At 34.8% G+C, this 13375-nt stretch overlaps 1 protein-coding gene across 8 annotated transcripts in view; it reads right to left on the reverse strand.

Moving 5' to 3' along the window:
* The window catches only part of SLC4A7 (solute carrier family 4 member 7), a 113433-nt gene that overhangs the window by 21749 nt on the left and 78309 nt on the right, over positions 1–13375 (reverse strand). For all 8 annotated transcript variants that reach the window (XM_087430650.1, XM_087430649.1, XM_087430647.1 and 5 more), the window contains 6 exons: positions 12786–12960; positions 9004–9137; positions 7570–7815; positions 5469–5574; positions 3013–3174; positions 2503–2616 (listed from right to left, as the gene is read on the reverse strand). In XM_087430650.1, coding sequence (XP_087286776.1) covers positions 2503–2616; positions 3013–3174; positions 5469–5574; positions 7570–7815; positions 9004–9137; positions 12786–12960 — 937 coding nt within the window. The remainder of the gene's footprint in view (positions 1–2502; positions 2617–3012; positions 3175–5468; positions 5575–7569; positions 7816–9003; positions 9138–12785; positions 12961–13375) is intronic.

The raw sequence follows: 13375 nt of genomic DNA on the forward strand, positions 1-13375 counted from the left end.
AAAATTAAAGATAAAAAGAAAGAAAAAAAGTTTCCTTCTACTGCACAAAATTTCCACAGCATAGACTGCATCTATTCCAAGAAATGCCAAGGGATCAATCAGAAAGAACTGGAATAAATCTTAGGATGTATGGTGAATTATTTGCAAAGACAGCCACAGGAATTCTTCCCAGCTTTAGATGGAGGTCCTTCGTCCATGTGACATAGCCACTCTTCCCATCTAGAGGTGGAGTCTCTCTCCTCTCCTAGAACCTGGGATGACCTATGGTTTACTTTAACCAACAGCCAAAGTGACATTGTGTGATTTCTGAGTCTTGACCTCAAGAGCCCCTGCAGTTTCTTCTCTAACCCTCTCAGAATCCTAAGTTTAAGCTGTTGAGTAAGCCTGGATAAGCTTTCTTGAGGATGAAACACAAGTTGGTGAGAGACAGACGCAAGGCAACTACCCTAGCTGTTTCAGCCATCTGAACTCACGTCCCAGACATGTGCACGCGGCCATATTGCCCCCGTTGCGGCAACATATGACTGCAGCCACATAAAAGATCCCAAACCAAGGGACTAGACCACTACCCAGCTAAGCCTAGTCCCAAATGCCACAGATTTATGAACAAATAAAGGGTTGCTGTATAAAGGCATTATGTTTGGGGAGGTTTGTTATGCAGGAATAGATAAGGGAAGCAGAGTGTCATTTCAACATGTTCCTATCTTCCCCATATAAAGTGAAATCAATCTACTTACTAGATTAACTCCTAAACTAAACTGCTTTAGAGACTCTGCAAGACTAGAGACCTTGGCTGGGTCAGTACTAAATCAGAATTGGGCCTCAGGACAAATCATCTACTGACGTAAGTCTGGCATTTTATCAGATACTAATACATTTCAATACTGTAACATAAAATTTGTTTCACAGCCAAAAATCTTAAAAGATCATAAGAGAGTTTAGTACTCTTGGAGGATATTGGATATATGGAAATCTAAACATGTTTTCATTACCTAGACTTCAGTTAAGCCTGTTTTTTCTTCATGAAAACATGTGTCAATACAAAAGGAAAATTCAATATTTTCAAATTCAGGTATTCCAATTTCCCCACACTGATATACATTAAACTGCTTCACACTGCATAGGGATAAACAACATTTTATCTATACAATGCACATAGCAAGTGTTCCCTATTTGTTTCCCTAAGTATATTTTATGGCCCATGAAATCAGTTTGCTTCTTGAAAGCTAAATCAATAAATGAGTAGGAAGAATGTATTTAAGAACCAGAATAAGGAACTGGGGCGAGGATTATAGGAAATGACATCAATACTTTGAACCAATATTAGTTTACAGTTTCATTTATTTGTAAGTCTTAGTAAAAATAGAATGACTTTCATATAGTCATCTCTAAATGTGCCTCAATATCTATGCTTTTAAATAAAAGTCTCCAAACTTTATATACTCTTAGCAGCAAAAAAACTAAAAAACTGTAAAAATAAAATTGAGTATATATACCCAATGGCTCTATACTAATTGGTGTGTTATGTTACTAATGGTTCTCCACATAGTAAAATTCATATAGTTAATATTATAAAGCTAAATTTTTCTTAATTTTAGGTAAAAATATAAATAGACTGTCTAAATAATTTTGGTGGTCATTTTCCACCCATGCACTCTACTTTGGAGACCACTGGTTTTAAAAACAATGTTATTTTTTTTATCCTAGTGAAAGATAAAACAGACTAAAATTATCTTCATTATATTCCTTATTTCTAATTCCCTTTAAAACTTCTGCTTCTAAAAGAAGTCATATAATTTGCTAAATGCAAATATAAGCAAGTGACACAAATACTTAACTATAAGAAAATTCCAGAAACCATTCAAAAGCTACCACCTCCAACTTACAAGAGAAAATAATTAATGGATGCTATATTATGCATATGATATACTGCATACAAAAGAACTATAGCTTGCCAATAAAAGCAAAGGATTCATGGATGCTCAGATTAAGTATCATTTTTCTTGTGTAAGAACACATTTGATTCTCTCCTGATTCTGGTATAAAATATTACATGGAGCTTTCTAATTACTGTCAGATACACTATCCTTCTAGAAATTTAACTAAGATCTCCTTGCTACTCTTATAAATTCAAGTTTGAGTTACTTCTTTATAAAAGAATAAAAATGTTTCTTTTGCCTGGAAAGTACATCATGAACTTACCATGAGAGCAGGTCAAATTTTTTAAATGACTCCCAACTCCTCACCATGGATATTTTTACTCTCCCTGATGGACTAGCTTTAATACCTTCTTGCTTATTTCCTAAAAAGGTTCTCTTGTCTCTTTTCATCCTGTTACTTTTATATATGTGAGAAATTCATATATTATTTTTTCCTTTCAAAGCATCAGCTCTTCATACAGACTATGCATATTTTTTAAAAAACTACTTAGGAGGCAGTTTCTCACTTTAAAGTAAGTTTGGTGTACCCAAGTAACAAACAGCCAAGTGTTTTCACCCTTACCTCAAATTTTTCAGGAACATGAAGTTTAGGAGATGGAACTCCTATAAGGTAGTCAACTGCAACCATTATTACTATTGTGAGAAATACAGCAAAGTCACTGATTGTCGATCGCACCTATGTTAAAGGGATTATGTTAATATAAATGTAGAAATACTATGTGTCCTTTTTTAAATAATTCATATCTTTCACAGATTAAAATATGCCATTAGAAAGTGTGAATGAGGTTTTTAATTAGTGACAATCTGTCAGTGAAATACATTTATATCTAATATTTTTTCCAAAAGATAAGAAACACATTTCACAACTAACCTACCATCTCTTATGGTATTGTTATCTTCCTGCTGTTAGCTCACACATGTAATATACACTCTTCACTATGAATAATTTCTTTATAACTATTTGACATTAAGTATTAACCTTAAACAATATATTACTGTTTTAAAATAAACCAAGGAAATGAAAACTAAAAACATGAATATTACCAGAACTCCAAAATTATACCCCAATTACCTTGGTAGGAAAATAGCGCTTGGTCTTAAATTGCTTGAGGAATGAAGACAGAAAAAATGTTGTGAAAAATAAGATGACACACCAAAAGAGCACATCTGGAATATAAGGTCCATGAAGACTACAAGCTGATCCTACAAATACACCATGAAAGGTTTTACATTCCTGGAAAAAAATAGAAAGAGGAGGGGATGAAGGGGATTCTCAGATATCCAATAAAGTACTAATAAACTTCATTGACTCTAAGATGCTATTACAAGATACTATTATAAAACACATTATTTTAAGATTCACTTAGAAAGAAAAAACACCGCCAAGTCAACTATAACACGCCATCAATTATAAGATACATCTTAAGTTCACAGACGTTATGATTTGAAAAATATGGGCATCTTAAATCACTGAACTGAAATACAGTATTTTGCAAAATTACGCCACACATTCCTTTCAACTCCATATTCCCTTTAATGAAAGGCTTACAGTGAGCACTAATTCCAAAAGGTTTCATCTGCATTCTTGCTGGTCCACAATTTTACTATCCTTCCTTTGCTTCCAAACAAGTCACTTAAAAGCAGCAGAGAGAAAATTACTACTATGTCTTTTTATGATGCTAAGTAGAGATGGCTGTAGTATTAAATTCAAATCAGTAATAAAAACTGTAGTTGGCTTTTCTGACTTGACCCAAGACCATGAGATTAAAGCATGGGACTATGAGCAGTAATGTGACCATTAAAATATTTCCATTAATATAATCAATAACATAGCATAATATAATGCAACTATAGCAATCTATTGCCTTAGATTTTCCTTTCAGGGGAGAAAAATAACAAAAAGGCAACCAGAGATTAACAAGGCATACGCCACTGAAGTCCTTTTTTTCTTCCTTATATTCTAATGAGACTCATTTTAACAACACAACAACTCAGGTTTACAAAGAAAAACAGTCAGTTTCCATTATTCTCAATTTCTATATGCTAACATTAGTAAACCTACAAATTTACAACATGGATCATGGAAATAAAAGCTACAACTACAAAAAACACCTAAAACACTGGCCCTTTTGGATACCAAGAAAACAAACTGAAAAGACCTATGTCTATAATGTTAAGACATCCTACTCATCATGAAATGAATTTTTTTTTGACAAGTCACTTTCACTTGAGCACTTCTATTAACCCTACCTCTTTCATAACAAAAATGACTCTTTTTTTTGGTGAGGAAGCTTGGCCCTGAGCTAACATCCATTGCCAATCTTCCTCTTTTTGCTGAGGAAGCCACAGCATGGCTTGATGAGTGGTCCGTAGGTCTGTGCCTGGGATCTGAACCTGCAAACCCCAGGCCAACAAAGCGGAGCATGTGAACTTAACCACTACGCCACCGGGCCGGCCCCCAAAAATGACTTTTTAAATGTAAAATAATAAAGCATTACTCTAAATTGATTACTGATATTTAATGTTTTAAATCACCACTGTCTAACAGAATTTTCTGGGATTAGGGAAAAGTTATGTATCTGCACTAATACAGCAGCCAGTAGTCACATGATGTGACCGAACACCTGGAATGTGACTACTGCAACTGAGAAACCAAACTTTTAATTACTTTTATTTAAATTTAAATAGACACGTGGCCAATGGTTACCGTATTGGACAGCACAGACTCATGTTATCAATGGGATAAAAGTTCAGATGATACCCTTCACATTACATAGTTAGGAGCTAACTGTCACCGTTAGTGAGAAAAGAATGACTTACAATTGCTTACATGATATAAAAAGTACCAGAGAAGCTCAGGGGATCTTGGTTTTAATTCTGATACTGCTACCATCACTTTACATCTTTATTCCTACATCCCAACCTTGGTGTACAAAACAGGTATTCTAGGGCTAGGACAACATTTCCCAATAAAATACAAGAATTTGTAATAGTGTTCAGCTCGTGACATGTTTTTGTCCTTTTTCCATTCTCTTCCCTTGGAGCTTAAGTCAGACTACTCTCTACAAGTTAAACAAGGTTCAGTTCGACATTCAGGATGTTAGCAGAGTATTCATGATCTTGTAAATGAGCTGTTTGGAACTGATACACAGAAGGCAGGACAAGTGGATACAGGCTGTTTAACTGACAATTCCAGTACATGCAACCACAGTTCTAGTAAACATTTTCTTTGAATTTATAAATCACGGTGGAATTAGAAACCAAAAGTATATTCACATCTTTTTAATAATTATATCTTGGAAGTCAAATATAGTCCATCTTTATCTCCCTTACCAGCTTCATTCTTTTCAGCCTATACTTTTTAGTGCATGATACATAAAAATGTGGTAACTCTTATTTGGTCAAAACAACACTATATCCTGAAAACATACTATACCCATCGATCAAGAAGAAAACAAAGGTCTACTAAGAAAAAGCTAAAGAACTAAGTTAATATTTGCAAAATCCTTTATTTCATAATATACTCACAGAAACAGTGAGATTCCCCCAGGAAATCTCATGTGCTGTTACATTCTTTTCTTTCCACACCTTTAGAGTTTCATTGCTAGGGTTAGGAGGTTCATCACATACACATCTGAGAAATTAGAATAGGATAAAATTTTAAGGATCTTGCATTTCATGTTTATATTTTATTAAATCAAACACACAATGTAGTAGCTTTTAATTTAGCTTTTTTTCCATGTTACAAAGCATGAAGACTAGAAAGTGAAAACACATCAGAAACAACAGATTGGAATGAAGTTTCGCTTATAGAAATAAAACATTAACTAATACAAACATCGATAAAATGTTTACTCAATGAAATTGGTTATATATATATTCCATAGGGGGGTACTATCTTGTCTAAAACTCTGAGATACCACCATATTTAGCAAGGTCACCCTCCACTAAATTACTACTTAACCTCCTGAGTAGCTGCTGCTGCCTCCCCACCCACACAAACAACATGCCCAGAGTCCCAATAAAAGTTATACTCTTATTAATTCTTTGTACTCTGACAAGCCCTACCAACTCATGCTCACCCTGTATTGATCTTAAGATTCATTCTTAAAGAAATAAATACAACATAGTTTTTCATCAGGACTGGACTAGGAAAGTCATAAGGAGATCAGAGAGTTCAGTTCATATCCAGAACTATCTCACCTCTTTAAAAAAGCTAGAAACACACAAATAAGCAAAGGAATTTCTAAATGTGAATTTAAAAAATGAAAAGAAACAAACAGGAATATTCCCAATTAGATTATGAGCTATTTGAGAAAAGGCAAGAAGCTGGACTTTGGATTCAATCCAGGCTCTATCATTTACTAGCTGTTTGACCTAAGGCAAGTTTTAACATCCACCAATCTCAGTTTCTTCATACACAAAAGGGGCTATGATATGAATAATTAAGTAACACTATGGTATGAATCATGCAACACTCCTAACAGTGCCTGCAAGCACTCACAGAATGTAAGCTGAACAAATGATGTTCACATGTAATTCCTCAGTTAACCAGAAGGAGACACTGCTCTAACTGGCTGGCACTAGCTATAAAAGCCATGCCTCATAAAGGTCAAAGGAGCAGGGAAACAGAGAAGACAAAAAATAACATTAAAAAAATTAACTAGTTTAAGAGCAAAGAAGATAGCACAAAATAGATTTGGCATCACTGTCGCTGATGTTTTCAAATAGGTCAATGTCTTATAGGAATTTTCATATCCCTCCCCTACTCTGCTCACTAAAAGTTGAGAGTGTGTAAGGAAGGCAAGGGAAGGAGGAAGGAGGAGAGGTATGCAGGGAAGGGGGAGAGTACACAGATTTGGGACATAGGTGGGCAGAAGGAGGGAAGTTGTATTCTTGTTGCTTTTTAGTAACCACATTTTTCCACGTAAATCAAGCAAATGCAGGATCACACTTACACCAAGCATGACTGCTAAAGACATCTACCTAGGTATGTTTAATTTTAATATCCTATTTGATTTTTTATTGAATATATTTGCCAATCTTTTGTGACTATTGTAATTACTTTTCAAATCCTATTTTATTCTAAGGTTTTAAAATATTTTCATTTTATGCTTTTCTTATCACAAATATGCCACTAAATAGCATCTGAGAGTGTACTAAAATTATATATTAAAATAATTTGCAATAAAAATTATCAGACTTCAAAAAGGTTAATAAAAATGTAAAACATGAGGGATATATAAATATAAAAAATATTATATCCTACATCCAGGATTTGGTTAAAGAATACAGGCTCCAATACAATTGCCTGATTCAAATATTCAGATACAGTTGCCTAAGGACTAAACTTAAATTGGCCAATCCAATTCAAACAATAGACCAAAAATATACACACTTGAGTTAATGTTATTTCAGTCAATAAGAATGACTGAATTTGATCAACTGTATATACGTCCATTGAGTGCTTTGTAACAAATAAGTAACAAACAAGTTAACCTCCACATGGCTAGTTGGATGGTTATAGCTAAATATACAGTGAGCATCACATTGTAAAAAATCATTTTCTTAGGCTCAGACATCTCTGCAAAAATACATTTTAATGTTACAGGGAAACAGAAACACTTACGAGTAGCTGGTCAGTTCATCTAAATTGTTGTGCATATTAAATGCATATATTTCTCCTAAATGAAAGAGCTTCTCCAAAGCCTCGTAGATGAATATGATGCAAATGAGTGCTGCAAAAGCCTCCTCTGTAAATCGAGTAATATAACACACAAGGCTGCTTGCATCTGTTGCAACCAAAACAATGCACAAGAAAGAAGTCCACAGACCAATACTGGTTCTTAGAGACAGATAGGAAAGGTGATAATCTCTGTTTAGAAAGAAAAATGTGGACATCATCAACACATACATACAGAATAGCATTTGTACTTAAAATTTTCATAACAAGCAACAAGAACAGTATAAAAACATGAGATTCCTAAAAAGAGAGTAAATTACAGAATAACAAAATAATGACTGAAGAAAGCTCTGTGTTTTTCTGCTTCAACTGAAGACTAGCTTCTTATCAATAGATTTAATGCCTATATTTTACAGTGAAACTCTACTAGGCAATAAATATTTCAAAAACAAAAACTTCACTTTAGAAATCAGTTATGAGGAGTAAATGACAGATACGAAGTCTATAGAACAACTGGATGGGACTCTCTGAAGCCCCAGTCGCTCCAGTGTCAATACAGTCATCACACCCCCGGCCCCACTGTCACCACCATCACCACCACCATCTCCTCTACCACCAGTATCACCACAGCAAGTGACTTCATTTTTTAATTCAATTTAAAATAAGAAATTACTACCACAGAGTCTAAAACACTTCAGGTCATGGCATTCTCTATTAGTCTACACAGCGTGCCAGACTGGAATCAAAATCAGCTTGTTTAGTGAAGGAAAAATCAGAACAAGAGGAGTTAGATGAATCAAATATTTAATGGGATCAAGTTGTTTCAGGCTAAAATATTCAACTGCATTTATCTCACAAAAAGAACAGTACTGGTGATGTCAAATTCCAAGTCTACTAGCCACAGTACTCTGTACTGATGTCCACATTGTGAACAACCCTGCCAGTGAAAACTGACACCTCACTCCAACTGCTGCAGTCCTCTCTCTGTTACGACAGTCCCACTCGGTAAAGGAAGTTTTGGGCCTTGGAGAGCCACCTCTTCCTAAACTTCCTTTATAAGAACAATAAACCATCTAATAAACTATTCAGATTAACACCTTCCTACTGGGTTGAAATTTTCTAGCACAAAGGATTTTTATTGCCTCTCAAGTGATTTGCTTATCAGTATCAAATCCATTGATTTTACACTCAAGGTGATTGGGGTAGGGATGAGGGTAGGGGCCAGAGCAGGGTTGACCACACAGTAGCCAAAAAATATTGAGAAAATATATACATAGATCAGATTCTCTTTTTCAGCTTTAAATAGAATGCACTTTGAACTAATGTTAATAAACAATACACAGTGTAAACACATGTGACAAGTAGACAACTATTACGTACCTGCAGAATTTAAATAAAATTTTTTCAAACACTAAAACTGGACCTGTGCTCCCCAATATTGTTAGAGGTTGCCCAGCAAACAATGAATAGGCAATCCCAGTTAATGATGCTCCAAAAAGAGACTCTATTGCACTCTGTTTAAGGAAAAAAGAAATGAATAAAAGTAATACATCATAAACATATCTCTAACCTACTATAATACATGTAAAACATCTGGAAAATAAAAATACTACTCAAGTCGTTAAAAATATAAAGCAAATAAAACTTGGAGTCTCAAACTTAAATTTCAAATACAGAAAATTATAAATACATTTTAAATACACAGGGAAAATTGCTTTGTTTTTGCATATCAGAAGTGAACTTTTGCAATCAAACTTAAATCAAAACTCAATACTGTGGGAGGCAAGTAGGGAGAAGTAAATGTAGGAGAGAAAGGGGCTTCAACTTCATCTACAGATATTTTACTTCTTAAGCCGGTGGTGAGTACAAAGATGTATATATTCTTTTGAATATTTTTGTATGTCTGAAATAGTTCATTTAAAAAAATACAAAACATATTAAATACTCGATATGGTATGCTACAAAAAAGACTCCTGCAAATAGACGAATAAGAAATATCGTTCTCAAATTGATTTCTAAAGAGCCATTTTCCACACATTTTAAAGAAATTAATCTCATGTGGCTTAACCAATAGATATCAAAAATGAAATGTTTAACATAAATAATATAGATGGAAAATCTCTTTTAAAAATTCACGGCAAGCATAAATGAGGATGATCTTATTAACATTAAAGTTTGGTAAAAAAAGATAAAATGAGAAAAATGAAAGATTCAGAGAAATTTTAAATCAAAGCTAGTAGGTCAATTTTGTACCACTATCAACATTATATTCTAACCGATGAGATTATTAGATGGTAAGGGGTATAGGCTATGCCACTAGACAAAGGGGAGGGATCAGAAAGAAAAGGAAAAAATAGTTTACCATTCACAAACATCAAGGTCAACCGGAATGCACTATCAAGAAAGGAAAAGCCCATCATCGGTAAAGGCAAGGAAAAGAAGCTTGTGAGAAACAATCCTCCTGGAATGGGGAGGCAGAACAGCAGCAGGCAAAGAGCAGGGCTTCAGAACCAGATTTGAAGTGGAAGACTAGTTCCTACTACATGTTAAGCCACGGCCACATCTCAAACTTTTCGAGCCCAATCTTTCTCATTTTTAAATGAGGGTGACGATAGCCAGGAGAATTCGATGAAGCAGTGTTTGTGAAAACATGTAGCAAGCCTAGCATGTGGCATACAGAATTGCACTCAATAAATGGTAGCAGTTCTCATCACCAGCAATAACAGCATCTTCCAAAATGAAAGTCACAAAATAACAGTATGGAGTAAGAGTATTATTCAACCATTAGTATAAAATAGGATCAAACTCACATACAAACTTGACTTTTGGTAAAAGGAAGAAGTGTCCATATTAACAAAATATTTGTTAATTATATGAGATAAATTTGTTTTCCTGCTCATAGACAACAACAGTTTGTCCTAGAAGACACTGCTAAGCCATTATAAAATCCTTGGTTCAACTAGAATATGCATATTTAGCAATGAATTTAGGCAGAACTCAAGTCAAAGGGAAAAATGTCTAAATTGTATCTAGAGATAGAAAGCAAAAAATTATGAAAAGAAGCAAGAAGATGGTAAATAAAGAAATGCTAACAGGTGACAGAAGAGCACACAATTACGGTCTCCCTCCCCAGTGCTGTGTTGAAAAGCAGAAACGGCCACAGGAAAACCTTCCTTGCACCATTCTCCTTATTACCACATTTACTGGTTCTTTTACTCAGACCTTTTTTTTTTCTAATTTTTAAACTGCTTCTGTGTTCACTCCCAAACTGAAACGTGTCTTTCCCTAAAGAAATCACAGCCCCACTACACAGCCCCTACCCTATATGCAGAAGTTTCCATTTTACCCATCAGAAGCCCTACCCTTATCTTCCCCATATACCTCTCCACTGCAGGGCACTGGACACTCCTTGCTAATCTTTCCTCCTCGACACCTCTATTTTGGTTTTTGCAAAATTACATCATCCTGATTCTTCTTTTAGACCTCTGATTGTGCCTGTGTCTAATTTGCTGGGGCTTTTTCCTCCTCATTCTCATCTCTCCTCCATTCCATAAATTTGAGTAACTTCCCACTTTTATCCTCTCCTTCTCTCCCTATAAATTATTTCCCTTGTTAACCTCATCTGTTCTCATTTTCAACCCTCACTTGTACGTGAACCATTCTCAATCTTTCTATTTCCCCCTTATAACTCTACAAACTCTGGAACTGCCCTCTTAATGTCTCCATTTCTACTTGAAGTTCCAATAAAGCATCTGAAAACAAACATATCACCTCCATATCAGTTTCCTCCATAATACTCCTGATTTCTCTATTTCTATTACTTCAACTCCTACAGCTCTTCCTTTCTCTCCTGTGGCACAGCACACCATGACATAGTAACTACATATGTACCATCTTATTTTTTCTCTTAGGTTAGGATCCTTGAGGACCAAAGACACATGCTCGTCTTACACTTGTCTATATTCCTCCAGTGTCTAAAGCACTATCACATGCACATGGTATTAAATAGCAGGATGAGACGGGCAGGAGCAAAGTGACAGGCCAAGAGCAAAGCAGCAGCATTTCCATGACGGTAACAGGTAAGACATTTCCACAGGGACCAGCAGAGTTACATGTACAATTTGTGACAGCACATAAAGCAACCTACTAATATATACCTTTGATACAATGATTACAGAATAAGGTAAAAGAATCTAAATAATCAAAAATAAATTGAGTTAAAAGGAAATTTCAGTTGTCAGGTTTATCTCACCTTCAGCTCATGAAATACTTTAACTGAATAATTATCACTACTGAGATTTGGCTATTTTTTAACCTTTTATCTGTAAAAAATGAATTTTCTCCCAGAGTAAATATAATTAAACAAAATATACTTAAGAATTACAAATAATCTCATTTAAATGCCATTAAAATGTATATAAATGAAAAGAAGTCTTTCAAGATTTTACAGAGCACTAGATACTCTGTTCCTTTACCATGCCTCCTACAGGCCCTAATACAGTATTACCAAGGACAGAAAAACATAAAAACTTTCATTTTAGTCATATCAAAATAGGATGCAGTTTTCAGTTATACTTTCCAATTAAAGCTTTGGCTACTTTCACACAAATTTAGTAACAGCAAAATTAAAGTAAACACCATTTCAAACTTCCATCATTCATCCACAATTACATTCTCTTCTTCCAAACAGTCTAGTACAGACCTACCCGCCAGGGCTGATGAGTTAATATTAATCATGTGGCTCTAACTAATCCTATGACGCCTTACAGCATAGAAAGTAGCCCCATTGATAAATTCCCCCACCCACAACCCACCCAGAATCAGTTCAATTGGTTTCCCCCCAGCCCCTCCCTCCACAAAGACAATACAAGCTTTTTACTCAATTTATAAAACCATTCATCCAGCAAGCCAGAACAAACTTTTTTCTTTTCTTTTTTTCTCTTTTTTTTTTGTTTGTTTACCTCAACTGTGCATCTTCTCCTGTTCAAATGGCTTCCCCATGTTTTCCATAGCAATTACCTTTGGGGGAAGTCTGCTTTGGGACAGGTTAATCATGCTGTGGGTAGACTCTTCAAATAAAAGTATGAATAGTGAGACAAATGTACACAGACACTTGCCTCTGAAGAGCTAAGAGCCTGGCCACTACCAATCTTTGTACTCACTATTCTGCCTTCTGTAGCTTCTCCAAGCAGCCCTCCAAAAGTGATTACAGGAGACATACAGGCACAGTATAGGAAAAGAATCGAGGCCAGGCACTGCAGACTTAATGCATCCTTGAAGTCACTCAAGAAAAAAGGTGCTTTCCTTTTGATGTCAAGTATCAAACCACCAAAAAGCCTAAATAGGTGAGATGAAACTCGTCAAACTGTACACTAGAGGATTCTAGCTAGTTCAAACTAAAACTATGGGCTACATAAAATGGCTGGTGCCTAAAGTTTTGTTAACAAAAATTAATATCCTATTTAAATCATGGTATAATAAATTATAGAAGATACACTCATTTAATCCACTGATAGAGGAAAGGTAGATCCCATTAAGTTAAAAGAGACATAAACATCTGTATTTTATGGACTATATACTCAAAAGACTGCAGGCAAATGATTTTATATGAGTAAATGTAATTTCAGACACAAATGTGCAAGAAAATGTATAATAAAAATAAATAAACCCTAACAACCCATTCATGAAAATGTGCATAAGCAATTTTATTAATTCTTATCTACATTATAAATCTTAAAAGCAAGTCTCAGAA

This window comes from Ceratotherium simum, chromosome 5 (genome assembly GCF_057802395.1).
Source record: "Ceratotherium simum simum isolate JZ-2026a chromosome 5, ASM5780239v1, whole genome shotgun sequence".
Taxonomy (NCBI): domain Eukaryota; kingdom Metazoa; phylum Chordata; class Mammalia; order Perissodactyla; family Rhinocerotidae; genus Ceratotherium; species Ceratotherium simum.